Source organism: Oncorhynchus mykiss, chromosome 17 (assembly GCF_013265735.2).
Source record: "Oncorhynchus mykiss isolate Arlee chromosome 17, USDA_OmykA_1.1, whole genome shotgun sequence".
NCBI classification, from domain to species: Eukaryota; Metazoa; Chordata; class Actinopteri; order Salmoniformes; family Salmonidae; genus Oncorhynchus; species Oncorhynchus mykiss.
In genome coordinates, this window is record NC_048581.1 from 48,270,055 (window position 1) to 48,291,921 (window position 21,867).

The 21,867-nt window shown below is 40.2% G+C and overlaps 1 protein-coding gene across 2 annotated transcripts; it reads right to left on the minus strand.

Moving 5' to 3' along the window:
• Window positions 1–367: 367 nt before the first annotated feature.
• Window positions 368–21,653, minus strand: LOC110518894 (retinol dehydrogenase 12-like). Of its 2 annotated transcripts, XM_036950002.1 has the most exons (6): window positions 21,252–21,652; window positions 14,959–15,198; window positions 14,176–14,265; window positions 7,159–7,347; window positions 6,646–6,755; window positions 368–974 (listed from the first exon to the last, which is right to left on the minus strand). In XM_036950002.1, the coding sequence occupies exons 1-6, from the start codon at window positions 21,412–21,414 to the stop codon at window positions 795–797; spliced, it is 972 nt and encodes a 323-aa protein (XP_036805897.1). In that variant the 5' UTR covers window positions 21,415–21,652; the 3' UTR covers window positions 368–794. The 2 variants fall into 2 exon arrangements, with proteins under 2 accessions (XP_036805897.1, XP_036805898.1); XM_036950003.1 differs by lacking the exon at window positions 7,159–7,347 and having other exon boundaries at window positions 21,252–21,653.
• Window positions 21,654–21,867: the final 214 nt, after the last annotated feature.

Sequence of the window (21,867 nt, forward strand, 5' to 3'; positions counted from 1 at the left end):
TCTTGTGAAATAGCTGTGTATCCAGACATGTGTCCCACTTCCATACCACATCCTCTAGATGACAGCGTCTATGTAATGTGAAGAAACAACCACTCATTGCTGGTAGTAAGTTTGACAAAATTCCCACTTCACACACAGCTATGCATTAACATACACACACACCTCATAGTTAGGGCCCTGTCTTTTGGTTAATCACATCACATGACCTGAATTTTAACCATTTATATTTTATTTAACTAGACAAGTCAGTTAAGAACAAATACTTATTTGCAATGATGGCCTACCAAAAGGCCTCCTGCAGGGGCTAGGATTATTTTTTTAAATATAATATAGGACAACACACATCCTGACGAGAGACAACACTACATAGAGACCTAAGACGACAACAACATAGCACGGCAGCAACACATGACAACTGTCCCCTTATTTTTTATTTTTTTATTTTTTTATCTCAGATGGTCCAGCACCATCCTCTGACAATTGCTTTCATTTTTTGGTCTACTTCTCATTTATGGAAAAGGTTTAAAATAAAAGGTTACAGTTCCAGGTCATATGAGATGATTAATCAAAACGCAGGTCCCTACTCACAGGGAAGGAAAATACAGTCAGCTGAATATATCACATGACCTACGGCAAACATTATTGGTGTGTCTGAGCTGTTAGGGGACTCTACAATACTGAAGACGCACAAATAAACACAAAACTATATGTATCCTTCATAGATTATAAAACCTTACACTGTATTTTACTTGTCTGCTATTGAATAAAACACTTGAAGATAAACTCTCACTCTCTCAGAACTTGGATGTCAATCTCTCGCAGAACTCAAAGACCTTTACTGCGAGGGTGGGGTCTCGGGCCAGGGGAGCAGGGAGACCCAGGGAACAGTCGCTGTCAAAGTACTTCCCTGTTATTCCCTCCATCTCCATGGCAACCGTACAGTAGATGGTGCTCACTGCCCCTTCCTCAGAAGACTGTGTGGACAGAGATGGGAGAAGGTGATGTAATAGGGCTGGGATTCAATCTGTTTGCGCTGTCAGTTATGCACATTTTAAAGTCAATGTTCCTCCATTCACATTAATTGCTGCAGATGCCAGCGCAGTTGGAAATATCAATCACTTTAACACGGATCAAGCGGTGATCAGATTGAATCCTGGCCTAAGAAGACACATACACACTAACCACCTCTGCATAAAAGAGACAGCCACTGCTAGTAAATACCCTAACTGCCAGTCAATAGCGCAGTGCTTTGTTTTGGTGATATGCCAGGAAATAAGTCTTCCTTAATTTGTAACTTTGACAAGGAAACTGAATTTTGACAGATTCCCCTTGTTGATTTCAGGGAAATCTGTGAAAAAGAGTTGTGAAACTACTAGAAATTCAATTTTTCAGACACACACACTCTACTCCTTTTCACACTGGTTTGTTCTGTCTTTAGATTTAAGATCTCTATTCAATCTGTATCGCTGAATTTAGTATTCCAACTTGATTTCCATTACATTTCAATGTTCCCTCATTAGCGGAGACTGTATTCAAGATAAACGCTGCATATGTCGGCGCAATCGGAAATTACCTTCACATTTCTATTGTGCAATCTGTAACGATTCAGCAATACAGATTGAATAGAGCCCTAAGAATTATTTCTGGACAAACTCAACAGTTCTTACAAGGTGGGATGGCACACACACACATACAGCCAAAACAGTCCGAATTCCACTGTCACGGTTCATGTGAACCCAGAGACAGAAATAAATGCTGTATTCATTACCAACATGTGGTAGCGTTTACAGTTGTTCTTCTGGTTTATTGAGTGGATTTGTTTTTTTCCATCTCATTCTGTAGTGTGCCGCTGTTTTGTTGGGTCCCCCACCAGACCAGGGCAGAAAACAATTGTATTTTGTAGTTTATTTTAAAATACAAACTTTTGAAATACTCAAGGTAGTGGAATATAGCTTATATAGAGTTTCAACTAAAAGGCAACTATTTTCTTTAATATTCAAATACAGGTCTCAGAAAAATAAAATAATATTTGAAAGTATTTAAAATACTTCTCAGAAAACCAAATTATATTAAGGTATTTATTTATTTTCTTTGTAGAAAAAAAAACATTAAAAAAAAAAAAAATTCACACCAGATATAAACATCAACTTACAGACGCACACAAACACGACTACATTTCATCTGCCCAGACCCGCATGCTCACACCCCTATCCCTAGTGGGCCACATGGCCTTAAATTGTATCAATTTGTCTTTCCTCAGTCACCCATGCTATTTCAATATTTCAATAATAAATAATTAGATTTTCCTATTGCGTTAATGATTTTCTACATTTTCTATTACGATTGATTTCCATGTTTTTAGTATAATTTATTTCTAGATGAGAAGAGAATCAGTCCATCCACCAGTCCATCGGTCCATATCTCACTACACCCCCATATGACATGTCTTGAAATATGCAGACAGATGGATTAAAAGTAAGTTCACATTGTAATACTTCTGACAGCCAACTTTCTAGCTCCGCCCATAACTTTTAGGAAAACCCAGAAAGTATGGATTATTGAGTCATTGTTAGTTTTACATTTAAGACATGACTCTGCTGTTGTGCTGTAGAATTAGTTCATTTTGTCTCTTGTAGAATACATATACATTCGTTTATACTGGGTTAAGCGTACATTTTCATTAACTGTCATTTCATTAATTATGCTCCAACATTCCCTCTATCCTGTGCCAACATCAATTATTTTTAAGTCTAGGTTCCAATAGTTTAAAAGAGATTGTCAGCTGAATATGCTCTTTGCAAGGTTTTGTATGGCTTACCTATAACATGAACATCCTTTTCTGACTCAAATAAGATTCCCTCAAGGTTGCTCTGATGTCCAAATGATTTCAAATCAGAATTTTGTGATATGTAACTTAAGTTGCATGCATTTTAAAATATCTACATACATTTTAATTATATAATGGAAATACATTTACTTCCGGTTACCAAGTCATTTACAGTTTCTATGCTGTTATCAGTGAATTCTGAAAAGCTAAAGGATTGTGTTTTTAGGGAGTGACATTGCTTCTTTTTCTCTTCCATATTGTTATTGTGTTCTTAACTATGAAGTTGTGAATGTTCTTAGCTTTATCCTTTGAAAATAGACACGTAAAAGATTCTGGGGATGAGCATGTGCATATGTACCCCTTGTTCCTCTTTAGCGCACTTAACTACAGTATCTGTCGCAAGTAAAAGCCTTGGGTAGCGAGTTGATACAATTCCAAGTCTGGAAATTTAAAACCACCAGATTTAGGAAGATGTCAAACTTTCCTTTCAATTCTATGAATTTTATTTGCCCATATAAAGTCTGATATGATAGAGTATACTTTTTTTAAAGAATGTCTTCGGTGGGGTAATTTGTATTACCGAAAATAAATACAAACACTTTGGGAGCCATGCCATTCTGAAGAGGGTTATTCTACCTGTAAGATTTATGGGAAGATTGTTCAATTTAATTAGATCTGCTTTCATATGTTAAGTAATGGAATTAAGTTATCTTTATATATTTGTTGTCACTTATTAAAGTATCCTTATTTGTTGTAGTCCACTTAAAGGACTGCTTGAGTTATTATTTTTCATATTGTAATTATAATTTTTTCCCCCTTAAATTGGATTTTAGAGGGTTCTGAAAATATTTTTAGCAAAGGGGGCATTGAGTTTTCAGTATTGGTCAGGTATATCAGATCATCTACAAATAAATGTAGTTTATATTCATATTTACCAATACCTGTTACTTATGGGTCCTGTCTAATTCCTTCTACAAGCTGTTCAATTGCCGGTGCAAACAGGAGGGTGGAGAGGGGACATCCCTGTCTTGTGCCGCTTTCTAAAGCAATTTCATCAGATAATGTATTATTTGTGCATATTTTTTATTTAGGACATTTATATATTATTTGAATTAAATGTATTATTTCATCTGTAAAGTTGAAAGCTTATGAAGTTTTGAATTTAAAAAAGGCCTTTTAAGATGGTCTAAAGCCTTTTCAGGATCAACATCCATTATTAATAAAGCTATATATATATTTTTGGACGTATTGTATTAAACTGAAACATATTCTTGTATTTCTCAGCTCGCTGGTCACCATAGCAGCACCCACCTGTAGCACACGCTCCAGCAGGTATATCTCTCTGGTCACCCCCAAAACCAATTCTTCCTTTGGCCGCCTCTCCTTCCAGTTCTCTGCTGCCAATGACTGGAACGAACTACAAAAATCTCTGAAACTGGAAACACTTATCTCCCTCACTAGCTTTAAGCACCAGCTGTCAGAGCAGCTCACAGATTACTGCACCTGTACATAGCCCATCTATAATTTAGCCCAAACAACTACCTCTCCCCCTACTGTATTTATTTATTTTTCTCCTTTGCACCCCATTATTTCTATCTCTACTTTGCACATTCTTCCACTGCAAATCTACCATTCCAGTGTTTTACTTGCTATATTGTATTTACTTCACCACCATAGCCTTTTTTTTTGCCTTTACCTCCCTTATCTCACCTCATTTGCTCACATTGTATATAGACTTATTTGTCTACTGTATTATTGACTGTATGTTTGTTTTACTCCATGTGTAACTCTGTGTTGTTGTATGTGTCGAACTGCTTTGCTTTATCTTAGCCAGGTCGCAATTGTAAATGAGAACTTGTTCTCAACTTGCCTACCTGGTTAAATAAAGGCGAAATAAAATATGTTTTTTGTCATTGTTTATTTTTAATAAACCCTCTGATTGATATTTATCAAGTCTGGTAAGACTTTTGCCATTCTATTGCTTATTAGCTTTGTTTTTATTTAATTGTCCCAGTTTATTAAACTTGTGTCTATAATCATTAGGGGACTCTCCAGATGTTCCTGGTTTTAATATAACTGAAATAACTGTTTGAGACATAGAACTATAAGTACTGAATTGAGTGACATGTGTTGTCATTTGTGTAAAAAGGGGTGCTACTTTGTCTCAAAATGTTGTATAGAATTCTATGGGAAAGCGAACCAGTCCTGGTGCTTTTCTCCGGGTAAAAGTTTTAACAGTATGTAATATTTATTTTTGGGCGATCTCTGTTTTCTGTAAATTGCTTCACGGTTCTTGAGTCTAAGAAGGCTATAAGGTCCGTCCAACTGCTGTTTCATTCGGATTTAAATATATTTTAATAGAAGCTTATAAAATGGTCATTAATCACGTTGTTATTTCTAATAACAGCATTTGTATCTTTCTTTTAAAATTATAACTGGTTTAGCATGTATTCCTTTTTTGTGAGAGCTGCAAGATATTTACCAGGTTTATTTGCTATTAAGTAATATGCTTTATTGGAGTTTGACCTGTAATTGTTGTCTCTCTTCAAATGTAAAAAAGACTATTCTTGCTTAAATTCAGAAATGTGATTTTCTTCTTTACCTTGTAAAGATTTTTTATGGTCTTTTTCTAAGATAGAAATAAAAAAAATGATGAAAAAGAAATCACTTAATCAGATTTAGATTTAGCCAAATATTAGATTATCATTGAGATTATCATTCCCATAATGTATGCCTTAAAGGGATCCCAGATTATATCGGGGGTCGGGTTTTCTCTATGTCTACATTAATTAGCTAATTAGCATTGGCTCACAAAACTACCTCTAGCTTCCTTCATACTGGACACAGAGACATACAATTTGTATCCACGAGTTAATCGGACTCTGGGGAAGTATATAAAGGAGTATGCCTTTAAGTGTTGAAAGAAGACTAAATATCCCAAAACTGCCTTTTTGAATCAACTACAGCCAAAGTAAGTGGTAAATCTGAGTAAACTATCCCTCTATAGACGGTGTAATGTGTGTTTGAAACAAGAACACTGAGCCTCAGATGGTCAAAGAGGTTCAAAGTTGTATATGCAAAGCATCCAATGTTTGCAAATGGCTTTGAATTACTCTTCAGTAGTTTCAGGTAACATAAAATGAATTGCAGCTTTCAACCTTTTCAGTGGCATGTTGAAAGAGTCATACAGTAGTTAAGCGCCACAACCTCTTTATACTTATCTGTACAAAATATCATTGGTTAAACTGGCTCAGCTGGAAATGATCTTTAAAAAGCACACTGTCGGTTGTCTGGTGCAGTAAGTCTCTTTAGTTCAATTGTGAATGAAGTGAGACCTAACACATCCTGTTCCAATACATGTTACAACCAGGACCATAACAATAACAAATCTTTATATCTCACACATTTTCTTCCCAACTACAGACCGTCTCAGAAACACACTTTTTCCGGAATTTAGCCAAAGGAGCGATGTCGACAAGCACATTAATGTGATATCCACAAAAAGCAGGGAGATTGCCTTTTAAAGGTGTGTTGTCATTTGTGCACCGCTGAAATGCATCTTTGAATGAATCCCAGCCTTTCGCTCTTTTAGTTCAGACAAAAATAAAATATTGATTACAACTTCATTTCACAGTACACTATTTACTTGTCATTTGGAAACTACTGCATAAAATGATAATTATTACATAATAACATATAAGTGCCAGAAATGGTTTCTCACTTAATAATACCAGCTGAAACAGGATGGTAAAATAAAGTGGTAAACAATGTACTGTATGAATGATTTTCACCAGGGTGTTATGATTCAAAATGTTCACCTTGAAGAAGAAGATTCCGATCATGTTGAAGAGGAACCTAACCATGAAGTTATAGTGTCTCATAATTTCTGTCATCACCAACCCGGGGTGGACGGAGTTAGCTGTCACCCCTGTGAGACACACACACGCACACACGCACACACACACGCACGTTCACACAGAAGAGATTATAAACCACACAAAAGCCCAGAAATCCATGTCCCTCCTTTACCAGGAATCTGATTTCATGGGAAGTCTGACACACATGGGGAAACTCCATCTCCAGCAGCTCCAAAGAAGACATTTGGTGCATTTCATTACATCACCATATTCCCCCTTTCAAGACCACTCAGAAAGGATGCTCATTGAAAAATGTTCCTCATCTACTAATACAGTTGTTTTAGCAGCTGTAAAATAAGTATGGCTACTATGTGCTCTAAACAAGAATTTGATAATCGAATAGCTAAACCAGATGCCATCAACACTCCTACTCTGAGATGCTTTACTAATACTGTCCCAGGCCTTCATACCCACCTGTTCCCTGTAGCCTTCGCGCCAGCTCGTTAGTGCAGATGACGTTGTGCAGCTTGGTGTGGTTGTACACACTGTCCATAGTGTAGCCCAGGTTCTTGCCTTTGAAGTGCGAGAAGTCGACCATACCCTTCCAGTGGTTCATGGATGACACGTTGACGATGCGTGCCGGTGCGGATTGCTTCAGCAGGTCTGGACGGAGGGGAGAGGGGGAGGAAAAGGAGAGTAAGAGGAGGGAGAAAGGGGAACGGGGGGGATGGAGGGAGGAGAGGTGATAGAAGAGTAGTAAAGTGTAGAACGTAACGTGAGATAACTGGGACAATGTTACACACAGTAACCTACTGGTTGAGTAGATATAAAACAGGTAAACTTCATATTTGTTATAACACTCACAAAATACAGCACTAGAATACACTCTTGGAAAAAAGGTGCTATCTACTGTAGAACCGGAAATGGTTATTCGGCTGTCCCCATAGTAGAACCCTTTGAATAAACTTTTTTGGTTCCAGGTGAAACCCTTTTGGTTCCAAGTAGAAGCATTTTGGGTTCCATGAAGAACCCTTTCCACAGAGGGTTCTACAGTGCAGTGAAAAAGTATGTTTCCTCTTTCTGATTTTCTCAATTTTTGAATATTTTTGATACTGATTCAGATCTTCAACCAAAACCTATTAAGATAAAGGGAACCTAAGTTTACAAATAACAAAAATGATAACAATTTTTATTGATTTAATGAACAAAGTTCTGCCACACCCAATTCCCCTGTGTAAAAAAGCCCCTTTACGCTCAATAACTGGTTGTGCCACCTTTAGCTGCAATGACTCCAACCAAATGCTTCCTGTAGTTGTTAATCAGTTTCTCAGATCGCTGTGGAGGACTTTAGCATGCAGAACTGCTTTAGCTCAACAACGTTTGTGGGTTTTCAAGCATGAACTGCTCGTTTCAAGTCCTACCACAACAACAATTAAGTCTGGACTTTGACTATGCCAACTTCATATTTGTTGTTTTTTAACCATGTTATTTTTTTAAATTTCACCTTTATTTAACCAGGTAGGCAAGTTGAGAACAAGTTCTCATTTACAACTGCGACCTGGCCAAGATAAAGCATAGCAATTCAACACATACAACAACACAGAGTTACACATGGAATAAACAAAACATACAGTCAATAATACAGTAGGAAAAAAAAGTATATATACAGTGATTGCAAATGAGGTAAGATAAGGGAGTTAAGGCAATAAATAGGCCATGGTGGCGAAGTAATTACAATATAGCAATTAAAAACACTGGAATGGTAGATGTGCAGAAGATGAATGTGCAAGTAGAGATACTGGGGTGAAAAGGAGCAAGATAAATAAATACAGTATGGGGATGAGGTAGATAGATGGACTGTTTACAGATGGGCTATGTACAGGTGCAGTGATCGGTAAGCTGCTCTGACAGCTGGTGCTTAAAGCTAGCGAGGGAGATGTGAGTCTCCAGCTTCAGTGATTTTTGCAGTTCGTTCCAGTCATTGGCAGCAGAGAACTGGCTTTGGGGGTGACCAGTGAGATATACCTGCTGGAGCGCGTGCTACGTGTGGGTGCTGCTATGGTGACCAGTGAGCTGAGATAAGGCGGGGCTTTACCTAGCAAAGACTTGTAGACAACCTGTAGCCAGTGGGTTTGGCGACGAGTATGAAGCGAGGGCAAACCAACGAGAGCGTACAGGTCGCAGCGGTGGGTAGTGTATGGGGTTTTGGTGACAAAACGGATAGCACTGTGATACACTACTCAACAAATCGGATGCAGTCTGATGGAGGCTATTTTATAGATGACATCGCTGAAGTCAAGGATCGGTAGGATGGTCAGTTTTACGAGGGTATGTTTGGCAGCATGAGTGAAGGATGCTTTGTTGCGAAATAGGAAGCCGATTCTAGATTTAATATTGGATTGGAGATGCTTAATGTGAGTCTGGAAGGAGAGTTTACAGTTTAACCAGACACCTAGGTATTTGTTTTTGTCCACTTTACTATCATTAAATTGAAGACGTAGTTTTTATCAAAGATTCTCTGTAATTAGTATTACGCGATAAAACTGATTAATCATGTAACTGTAATTAAGTAGGAAGTCGGGGCACCAAGGAAAATATTCAGATTACAAAGTTATAATTTCCCAATATAACCTTTCAGACAAAGGGGAAGTGGGGGTCGACTAAGATGAGACACTACAAAGTTGATCATTATAACAATTGATCCTAACAATCCTTTGCACATGAACGCTCACTCATTCGGGAACAATTGCAATCAATATATATATTTACACTCAGTGTGTCGTCGGGATCTTTGTTGAAAAGTTAGTTTCGGATCTCTCTCTCTCTCTCATATACACACACACACACATATACATACATATATATATATATATACACGAATGATCCAATGTTGACCTAAATGACTAATGATGATAAATACAATCCACCTGTGTGTAATCAAGTCTCCGTATAAATGCACCTGCACTGTGATAGTCTCAGAGGTCCGTTAAAAGCGCAGAGAGCATCATGAAGAACAAGGAACACACCAGGCAGGTCCGAGATACTGTTGTGAAGAAGTTTAAAGCCGGATTTGGATACAAAAATATTTCCCAAGCTTTAAACATCCCAAGGAGCACTGTGCAAGCGATAATATTGAAATGGAAGGAGTATCAAACCACTGCAAATCTACCAAGACCTGGCCGTCCCTCTAAACTTTCAGCTCATACAAGGAGAAGACTGATCAGAGATGCAGCCAAGAGGCCCATGATCACTCTGGATGAACTGCAGAGATCTACAGCTGAGGTGGGAGACTCTGTCCATAGGACAACAATCAGTCGTATATTGCACAAATCTGGCCTTTATGGAAGAGTGGCAAGAAGAAAGCCATTTCTTAAAGATATCCATAAAAAGTGTTGTTTAAAGTTTGCCACAAGCCACCTGGGAGACACACCAAACATGTGGAAGAAGGTGCTCTGGTCAGATGAAACCAAAATTGAACTTTTTGGCAACAATGCAAAACGTTATGTTTGGCGTAAAAGCAACACAGCTCATCATACTGAACACACCATCCCCACTGTCAAACATGGTGGTGGCAGCATCATGGTTTGGGCCTGCTTTTCTTCAGCAGGGACAGGGAAGATGGTTAAAATTGATGGGAAGATGGATGGAGCCAAATACAGGACCATTCTGGAAGAAAACCTGATGGAGTCTGCAAAAGACCTGAGACTGGGACGGAGATTTGTCTTCCAACAAGACAATGATCCAAAACATAAAGCAAAATCTACAGTGGAATGGTTCAAAAATAAACATATCCAGGTGTTAGAATGGCCAAGTCAAAGTCCAGACCTGAATCCAATCGAGAATCTGTGGAAAGAACTGAAAACTGCTGTTCACAAATGCTCTCCATCCAACCTCACTGAGCTCGAGCTGTTTTGCAAGGAGGAATGGGAAAAAATTTCAGTCTCTCGATGTGCAAAACTGATAGAGACATACCCCAAGCGACTTACAGCTGTAATCGCAGCAAAAGGTGGCACTACAAAGTATAAACTTAAGGGGGCTAAATAATTTTGCACGCCCAATTTTTCAGTTTTTGATTTGTTAAAAAAGTTTGAAATATCCAATAAATGTTGTTCCACTTCATGATTGTGTCCCACTTGTTGTTGATTCTTCACAAAAAATACAGTTTTATATCTTTATGTTTGAAGCCTGAAATGTGGCAAAAGGTCGCAAAGTTCAAGGGGGCCGAATACTTTCGCAAGGCACTGTATATATATATATATATATATATATATATATATATATATATATAATGGATATTTCGGCAGTTGTCGTTCTTCGTGTTCAATGATACCGAATTCCTAGCTGCAGACTAGTAATTCATATCAAAGACTTGTTCTTATTCTGTCGGTATCGATAGTCTAAGAGTTTAACCACGTGGTATGGTTAAAAGATTCAGCAATGGTCTACAACCTTTCTCCTCCCGTGATTGAGAGAAACATGGTCTACTTAGAATTTCTCAAAGTTGGGTTTTATTCGGAATTGCAGAAAAGGGGCTGTCCCAGGATGCCGGCTCATGGGCGGTCCTCTGATTTAGTTAAACTCAAAAGGGAATTGGAGTTTCCTTCATTAAACAGTCCAAAATCACATTACACAATTTTACAAACAGTATCATCCTCACTCATTCATCTTATACAACAATTAGATGTAAATCTCATATCTGAGGCTATTATGTAAACAGCATTATGGTAATGTGGCCGCACTGTCTCCCATGAGCTTCCCCAAGTTGTAACAAACGGACCAGTTCGTAGCTGGATTCTTCACCGATCTTTTATACCTTCTCCGGAACATAAACGTTGTTCGGACCTCAAGTTCTGTGAGGTGGAAGAAATTCCTTTGTTCTCTATGAAACTTCACTCTATCTCTATACTGTGTGGCCAAAAGGAGATCCTCACTCTCTGACCACAGCAGCCTAGTTGAAGGAGGCAAGGGGAGGCAGGGAGAGGAGGATGGGGCTTGCTGTACCCAAAGAGGGCAACGTCATGACACCACGTATTCTAAGTCAGAGCCGTCCAGAGTAGTGATGCTGGATGGGCGGGCAGGTGCGGGCAGGGATTGAATGAATGGAGAGTTGTATGGCATTGAAGCTCGTCTGGAGGTTAGTTAACACAGTGTCCAAAGAGGGGCAGGAATTATACAGAATGGTGTCGTCAGCGTAGAGGTGGATCAGAGAATCACCAGCAGCAAGAGCGACATCATTGATTTGACACACTGAACTCTATCAGAGAAGTAGTTGGTAAACCAGACGAGGCAATCATTTGAGAAACCAAGGCTATCGAGTCTGCCAATAAGAATGAGGTGATTGACAGAGTCCAAAGCCTTGGCCAGGTTGATGAATACGGCTGCACAGTATTGTCTTTTATCGATGGCGGTTGTGATGTCGTTTAGGACCTTGAGCGTGGCTGAGGTGCACCCATTACCAGCTCGGAAACCAGATTGCATAGCGGAGAAGGTACGGTGGGATTCGAAATGGTCAGTAATCTGTTTGTTTACTTGGCTTTCGAAGACCTTAGAAAGACAGGGTAGGATAGATATAGGTCTGTAGCAGTTTGGGTCTAGAGTGTCACCCCCTTTAAAGAGGGGGATGACCGCGGCAGCTTTCCAATCTTTGAGAATCTCAGACGATACGAAAGAGAGGTTGAACAGGCTAGTTATAGGGGTTGCAACAATTTTGGCAGATCATTTTAGAAAGAGAGGGTCCAGATTGCCTAGCCCGGCTGATTTGTAGGGGTCCAGATTTTGCAGCTCTTTCAGAACATCAGCTATCTGGATTTGGGTGAAGGAGAAATGGTGGGGGCTTTGGCGGGTTGCTGTGGAGGGTGCCTGGCAGTTGACCGGGGTAGGGGTAGCCAGGTGGAAAGCATGGCCAGCCGTAGAGAAATGCTTATTAGAATGCTCAATTAGTGGGTTTATCGGTGGTGACAGTGTTTCCTAGCCTCAGAGCAGTGGGCAGCTGCGAGGAGGTGCTCTTATTCTCCATGGACTTTACCATGTCCCAGAACAATGTTCATGTAGACTTGATTGTGTGTTTTGCATCACTGTCTTGCTGCATGACCCAGCTGCGCTTCAGCTTCAGCTCACAGACAGATGACCTGACATTCTCCTGTAGAATTATCTGATACAGAGCAGAATTCATGGTTCCTTCTATTAAGGCAAGTCGTCCGGGTCCTGAGGCAACAAAGCATCCTGAGTGGCATAGTGGTCTAAGACACTGCATTGCAGTGCAAGAGGTGTCACTACAGTCTCTGGTTCAAATCCAGGCTTTATCACATCCGACTGTGATTGGGAGTCACATAGGGCGGCGCACAATTGTACCAGCGTCGCCGGGGTAGGCCATCATTGTAAGTAAGAATTTGTGCTTAACTGACTTGCCTAGTTAAATAAAGGTTCAATAAAACATATATATATGAAAATCCCCAAACTGTCACACTACCACCACCATGCTTGACAGTAAGCAAAGATCAGACCTAATCCCAATTGAGATGTGTCAGGAAATAAAGCAATTCTGCATGCAAGAGTGGGAGAAAATTCCTCCACAGTGATGTGAGAGACTGATTAACAACTCCAAGAACCGTTTGGATGGAGTCAATGCAGCTAAAGGTGGCACCAGTTATTGAGTATAAGGGGGCAATTACTTTTTCGCATTGGGTGTTTGTTTGTTTATGAAATAAGTACGTAATTGCTGTGTTATTTGTTCACTCAGGTTCCCTTTATCTAATGTTAGATTATGGTTGAAGATCTGATAACATTCAGTATCAAAAATTTTCAAAAATTGATAAAACACAGAAAGGGGGCAAATACTTTTTCATGGCACTGTCACGCCCTGATCTGTTTCACCTGTCCTTGTACTTGTCTCCACCCCCCTCCAGATGTCGCTCATCTTCCCCACGTATCCCCTGGGTATTTATACCTGTGTTTTCTGTCTGTCTGTGCCAGTTCATCTTGTTTGCTCAAGTCAACCAGCGGTTTGTCTCAGCACCTGCTTTTCCTCTGTCTCGCTTTTTCCTCATCCTTCTGGTTTTTACCCTTGCCTGTCCTGACTTTGAGCCTGCCTGCTGTCCGGTGCCTTTGCCCCTAATCTAGAATTCCAACCTCTGCCTGACCTGACCCTGGGCCTGCCTGCCACCCTGTACCTTGGCCCCACTACTTTGGATTATCGACCCCTGCCTGCCCGTCGTTTGCCTGCCCCTGTTTTTTGCAATAAACATTGTTACTTCAGCAGTCTGCACTTCGGTCTTACCTGAAACCTGATAGGCACTGTACTTGGAACCCTAAAGGGATCTCCGATGGGGACAGCGGAAGAACCCTTTGAGAAACACTTTTGTCTAAGAGTGTATAGGAACATATTTTGTATAATAAGCCTATAGCCGTGGCCTGTGTAACACTGCAGTAGTTGCACACAGAGCTCCAGCCTTACAGCAGGGTGAGGTATTAGTGGGATAGGTTGTATCTTACCCAGAAGCAAGTTGGTGAGGAGGAAAGGGCCCACATGGTTGGTAGCGAAGGACACCTCTAGCCCATCTGAGGTGATATCTCTAGGCAAGCCTGTGTGCAGACACAATATAATCAAACCAAGGCACATCCATACATATTTGAAAATATGTATTTTAAATACAGAAAGCATTACTAAAATATGTGATAAGAAATGCTGTGAATGCATTTTACTTTGGGCACAAAAGGATGTGCATGTCGCAAACAGACATAGATAATGAATGGGAATTTGTAAGCCAAATTGTAATTGGGTGGAATGGCATGTTACCATCGTTATTATCAATCAAGCAAAGCTGTTCGTCTCATGGACATTCTTGTTGTGTACTGACTCCCGTGCTTTGGTAATCTTACCCAAGACCTAAATACTTGCATTAACTCTCCTCATGCCCAGTCTTCAGTCTTATGGCGTGTAGACACTCTTGATTCAAACCTAGTTGATCACACTAGTGTGACGGCTGTTGATGTCCACCCATGGTTACCTGCATCTTAGCCTGGAATCCAGAGTGAATATCGCTCCTTTTCATGACGGTTCTGCTTCAGGTGAATATTGAAAATGTAGTGAGTGATATTCAGTGTGGATTTCAGGCTATAACTGACTCTGGAACCAATGTCCACCTGAAGCCCTGGCATTGTCGACCAGGATGTGGAGAGAGCTCCTTCACTGGAACAGTAATAAATTGTGAACGATATTCAGTGTGGATTCCAGCCTAAGTGTGTATTCCAGGCTAATCTGGATCCGATGCCCACCTGAAGCTCCGGCGTTGTTGACCAGTATGTGGAGCTCCTTCTCCTCTCGCAGGACGCCCTCTGCGAACGCCCTCACCGACGCCAGGGACGAGGTGTTCACCAGACGCAGGTGCACGTCCGCATTCCCACTCCGCTTACGGATCTCATGCAGGGCGACGCTACCGCGAGCCTCGCTCCGGCACGCCATGATAACACGAGTCCCGCGCAGGGCAAAGTCAAGGGCAATGAACTTCCCTATCCCTGAGAGTGTGATAGGTGAGGTGGTGGGGGTGGGGTGTAAAAGGAAAGGAGTTAGGGAGAAAATGAGATAGAGAAAGAAGAAGTAGAATGAGAGAGGGAAAGAGTGGGAGTGGTAGAAAAAGAGAACGAGAAACAGAAAGACGGGGGAAAGGGAATGAGAAAACGGGATTATGGGAGTAGAGGGAGGGAGGTTAACAGGGTTAACGTAAACTCCCCCCATTCTGTGCAAATGTGCGCAACCGTGACATTCAAACGAGGCTGCAAAGAAAACTAATGGGACTGTGTTGACTTCAAAATCTGGGGTGTGAACTGCGTTTCTATTCAAGTGTTGATCGACATGGTATTGTCTCTATAGTATTGGAGAAAAGTTGAAAAAACGGACCCTTTGTTACATCGTGACGTTCATGCCGTAATGTACCGCACGCATAAAGCAACTATTTATGTCTTTTGTCTTTAAAACAAGAAATGGACCGTGACGGGGGTAAGGGGGGATACCAAGTAATTCTTTGTGTCATCACTGCAAACGATCATGACTCTGAAAGCCGCTGTTAACTTCTGAAGATCACTTTAGCACTGCCCTAAACCTGATTCCAAATTCGACACAAACCTTCAAATAGGTATGTAATGACACATTATATAAACTTGTATAGTGTTTTATTTACATTTTGGAGGTGATAAGGTGATAAGTTGGGACAGATCGAGTGAAAAAAAGCAGTTTTACCACAGAACATCTCTCCTTCTCACTCCCACGCATTACTTTCGCTTTCCCACCCGCCATTTTTTTAAATACACAACGGAGCTCACTGCCTTCTTGAATCATGCAGAAACGGGCAGCGTGGCGGTCTCGGCATGAAAGGGCATTGTGCTTTACAATGGTATTGACATTACAGTTGATCTGGAAGTATGACATTTTCTTGGCGCTAAAATAAGGTCAATTGTACGGACCAAGGCGATGAACAAAAGTGAGTGAGTTGACGTTAGTGATAAAGACACTCAGCAGGACAAAACAAAGTTCAAGAGCATTTGCTCAGACTGCAATCAAACAGGGAACTGCTTGTGTGTACGCCACAGGAGGCTGTTGAGGGTAGAACAGCTTATAATAATGTCCGAAACGAAGCTAATGGAATGGCATCAAACACATGGAAACCATGTGTTTGATTATTTGATACCATTCCACTGATTCCGCTTCAGTCATTAACACGAGCCCGTTTCCCCAATTAGGTGCCACCAACCTCCTGTGGTGTGCCCGCCTGCTTGTCTGACTGACATTTCTGTCTGTGTGCAAAAGCTGTAAAAGACAGGAGTTTTGTAACAGGTGTGACTGATTGACTTGTTAACTCTCCAAGCAATCTCATCGGTTAATTGTATGTTTGCTGAATTGTATTTAAGCAAAGATTGTCTATTATATTGACAAGATAGTCAAATTAATGGGAATACAAGTCCTCAAAGATAGAAGGGAGGCGAGATCAGGTGGGGCCATTCGAGCCAATGACAGGGCATATACGTGTGTGAACAGGCCAGAGATAGATAGAGGTCTCATCTTTGTATCTGTGTCATTATAGTGTCTGTGACTGCATGGGCAGCGCCATTTTAACGTAGTAGATTTTCCTCTTCTTTATTGTCTGATTGCTCCCAACTTGTAGGCTCCCCACCCAGTTGACTACTTTTCAAATGGTGGAAGCCCTCAATGGCAATATCCATGTTAAAATGGGCTATATCCATGAGTCATACATGTATCTTTATGGCAACAGGCACAACTCCGTTATTGTCCGATATATAAGTTGCCGTAATTCCAAGTGCGTCCACTTATATCAGTGCATTCTTAACAACCTAACCATTACGAAATGTCTGTTTGATCAAATAAGTCTCACGTAACAAATGAGCAATTACATTTTTTTGTTGACCAAATTCGACACTCACTGGCAGGGGCGCCGCCAGGGATTTTGGGCTCCATGAAAAGATATCACATTGGGCACCACCACAGGCCACACCAACCCTGAGCAATTGCTGTAACCAAACACCTCCAGAACCCAATCGACCCATTCAAAGCTTTAAATAACTCTACCTTTGCAGGCTTGCAACTCTCTTGTAGTCCAATATTTACTGTACAATATTTACTGACAGTGAGTTGTGAAAATATAACACTGTGCAGACATGCATGCAAGATTCTGCATACAGTGGAATTCACTATTTGATGCAAGACTGATAACCTCTATAAGAAATGTGCTAAAGGACATCTTTTACAGTCTAAATGTCATTTTAATGGTACAATTCTTGAATGGAAAATTCTCTTAACATTAATGAATAACTTAAAATAAATATAACTTAACATTAACCTCTTCAATTAAAATAAATTAACATTATCATCTATAGAATTATATAACAAACAAAATAATAAAATCAGCAGCCGATTTTTGAACTAAGTATACATAGCAACTAGAAAATAAAAGTGGAAATGGAGAACAAAATGGAAATGAAAAGGCCTGATGGTGGCGCTAGAGGAAAGGTCAAGTGGTCACCAAATCAACAGGTATCTTCCACCTTGGATCTTGATTGTGCACAACAAATTGTATGGCAATCCAGCCATTACTTTGAGATAGATCTTGTTCTCCGTCTGTTCTCAGCCTGTGGGCATCATGTGTGTAGTGATCCAATATCTACAGCCATTTAACAGTTATCACTGGCCCTTGCTCAGCCGTACTCACCAAGAGCCCAGCGCCGAGCCTTCTTGCTAGCAAAGTCACTGATCAAATATTTGAAGTCCAGCTTTCTAGCTAACTGACTTTCAATGGACAGCATGGCAAGACTGCAAAGCCTGTCCTGGGACATAGTGGACCTCAAATAGTTTTTTTGAATCAGTTTAGCTTACTGAAAACTCTGCGGCCACCACAACAGTCACAGGCAGTGTGCAAAATATAAGTAAAGCAATGCACACTTCTCCAACAATGCTTTGCAGCTGCATCTTACAAATTGCATTCAGGAGACCAAGAGGGGACAGGTTAGGGGGGAAAGTGGCAGAATATACAGTGTTCAGGTGTCTTACTTCATTTTGAAACTCGGTTGTAAGATCTCTGGAATACTTCATGATCAGTGGTTGGCACACAGAAGGGACTTTATCCTCACTAATCTGCCCAACTTTCAGAACAGAAGAAAATTATTCTACAATCTTTGCAGTGGTGTGGAACCTAGTGTCCAAGTCACTTATGATGTTGTCCATAGCAGTAAAAAACACTGTGTTCTGAAACACATTTGCTGCACTGTCCTAAGCTGTCTGTCTCCTCTTGAGAGGTCTCATCATGGAATCTCTTCCTTTTACTCTGGCGGCTGTGTTCCTTTCTAAATTGAGGTGCAACAATCATTTGTGTAGCAATCAATGTTGCCTCAGACAAGAGAGACAATGTTGCCTCAGACAAGAGAGACTCCCTTCCATCTCTAAGACCCTGCATCTCTTCCTTTAAGGCTCTGATACTGGCTGTCTCTGTGTCAAGTGAGATTTTTCCTGACTGGAGAATCACATTCCTGTCCTTAATGCATTTCAGTACCTGCAATTATGCCAACTGACATGTCATTCCACACAATGCTGCTCACCTCCTTCTTCTGTTGCGAGTAGTTTTATTAGTACATTGTAAATAAGTTATTATATTAATGATGAAAGGTTAATAATTTAATATTGAAAAATGTTTACCTAGTGTTCTAATATATTTTTTAGGACCACTGTCAGTCACAGGCCCTTAGACTCGTTCTAACTCCCCGCACCCAAACAGCGCCTCACTTTGTGGGCTTATTTTTCATGGACAGATTTTGGCCTGAGCAAAACCTCTCGCTTGCCTCTTCCTCTCCGATTTAAGCCTTCTTCCTTTCTGTTTTAGATGCGACTGTCTACAGGAGGGCATGCAGTCCAGAGGTATGGTTGTTTCCGCGATCATGGGGGAAGTGGAGTATTGGGAGTTTCCAAGCTGGACCTACCTCCTGGGCTGCACCATCTCCTGTGCCTTTTTGTTACTTTGATTGTTTGTCATTTGAAATTGCATGTTTTGTAAATATTCCTGGCCCAGTGAGAAAGGCCACTGCTGAAAAGGTGAACTTGTAAACCATGCCCTATTATTTATTAAATGCTGAAACTTGTCCTTCTGTTTGGTCTTCACTTCACTATGCATGCTCATCCTAGTTACAAATAACATGTCACGTTTCCACCTCGTGACAGTTTCCTTCACATGAAACTTGGCACTTCTGAGTTCTGAGCTAACTGACATGCACAGCTATTGTTCCAAGTGTTTGTCTATAGCTCGGCTTCCATCCAATTGATGACAGATTTTAATGCAAATATTCAAAAATCTGCATTTATCTGTAATATGCGCATTTTACCACCAGAGATGTTTCCATCAAATTGACTTGTTGTGGACAAAAGGCTGTGCGTGATGACAAAGTGCACATTAAAAAATAACTTTTGTGGTTAAATTCCCATTTATCTAATAAAAAATACAAGTTAAATAGCTTTCATTTGATTTTCAACTCTGATATGAATAATGTAAGTTAAGCAGGTTCCCGGAATAAAATATACATAGAAATAAACACTCACAAATACAATTTAAATAAGGGGCAATGTTCAAATGAGGATGTGTTCGCATTATCACAAAAAGATCCCACCTTTTGAAATATTTTGTTTTGTCAACATTTTGAAAAGTTTACCTTTAAATGTGATGTTTCCATCAGGCCTATTGTGACATTTGTTTAGCAGTGTACTTTACTTGCATAAAGGTTGGATGGAAACCTGGTTTATAACCAAAGTAAAGTACATGTTGGATAAAAAAAAATGTGATGACAGGCCTGATGGAAACAGCAAATGTGTCGGGAAACTTGGTAATCGTTCCAAATGTCGGCAAAACAAAATATGCTAGACAAGGTGGGATCTTTTTGTGGCTATAGCTACATTTCCATCCAATTGGTGACAGATTTCCATGCTGAATATTCTAAAATCCGCATAAAAACAATATGCACATTTTCCCACTAGAGACTTGTTTCCATCAAATTGATTCGTTGCAGACGAAAGGCTGTGCGTGATGACGTAGTGAACATAAAAATACGAATTCCCATGAACCGAATAAAAAAGACAAGTTAAATCGGTTTCCATCGCATTTTCAACTCTACTGATGGTTTTCTCACAAAATAATGTGCCATTATAGCAAGGAGCTTGATGCTTTTTTCCAATAAATATCAAGGGTCTTTTTCTGGTGACATGCTAATCGATGTTTGGCTGCCATTTGACAAATAAAAAATAATCTCGCACTTTTGTCCATAATAATCTCATAAATGTAGGCTGTATGTGCGCATATCTGCGCCGTGCTGGCTAGAGCGCGCGTGTCAATACCAGAGAGGGCACATTAGCTAAAATGCAAAACTGTCAGTAGAGTTTAAAATGAATGGAAACGCTCTCTCACGGACAAAAACATGTGGACATACAGGAGAACTCTCACTTTCTTCAAAAGCGAGATTCCAAAAGCATGCCATTAACTAAAATCCGAAATCTATTTGAGACATTTTGAGTGCGGGCTGGAGGGTGAAAAGTGAGGGAAATGCGTAATGTCAAGAGGTATTTCCCCACTGGACAAACACTGGTTAAATCATAGTTGTTTCCACATCCTTTAGATGAAGTTCAACCAAAGTGAATATAGATGCTGAATTGACGTCTGTGCCCAGTGGGTTACCAATTATGATTTAAATAGTCTTTAGATTTTGTTGTATTACCATTTGGTTAAGAGTTTTTGTCTGTGCACTTGGTGGATAAATATAATTATTGAATCAAATTGATTGGATAAGCCTGTCCAAGCAAAACAAGTATATAGCCCATGCCAAGTGGCACCATACAAAACAGTTACCTGTGTTAGCTCCAGTAACTATGGCTGTCTTGCCCTTCAGTTGCACCAGACAGTTAAGAGTTTTTGTCTGTGCACTTGGTGGATAAATATAATTATTGAATCAAATTGATTGGATAAGCCTGTCCAAGCAAAACAAGTATATAGCCCATGCCAAGTGGCACCATACAAAACAGTTACCTGTGTTAGCTCCAGTAACTATGGCTGTCTTGCCCTTCAGTTGCACCAGACAGGCGCGCGGATCCCACGACCCTCTCCGCTGTGATCGCAAGATAAGTCCCAAAATCACCGTCGATACCGCCCACAACGGGTGAGAGAAAACATCAGTCCAAACCAAATACATTTTAAAATCCACCGAGCCCCAAATGCAGAACGAAAATGTATCTGGATACAACTTCGCAATTGTCAGTCAGGTTGAAGCAGATTTATTTTTATTGTCAGATTTACGACCCACCTCCTTTCTGAGGGCTATTTGCAAGTATCCACATAGAACGATTCAAGTCAACAACCCGAAGTTTTCCCCAAAGTCGATGTTGCCACTGAGTGTACGCAACACTGGGAAAACCTGCTCTTTAAATCAAATCATATCAAATCAAATGTTATTGGTCACATACACATGGTTAGCAGATGTTACTGCCAGTGTAGCGGAATGCTTGTGCTTCTAGTTCCGACAGTGCAGCAATATCTAACAAGTAATCTAACAATTCCACAACAACTACCTAATACACACAAATCTAGGTAAGGGATGGAATAAGAATATATACATATAAATATATGGATGAGCAATGACTGAGCG

Excerpts from the sequence above, each read along its gene's own strand:
- LOC110518894 (XM_036950002.1), bottom strand. The coding sequence starts at position 21,414 with ATGTATTTGGTTTGGACTGATGTTTTCTCTCACCCGTTGTGGGCGGTA. Across the intron at positions 15,199-21,251 it reads AGTTACTGGAGCTAACACAG|GGATAGGGAAGTTCATTGCC; the intron begins GTAACTGTTTTG and ends TCACACTCTCAG. Across the intron at positions 14,266-14,958 it reads CAACAACGCCGGAGCTTCAG|GCTTGCCTAGAGATATCACC; the intron begins GTGGGCATCGGA and ends GTCTGCACACAG.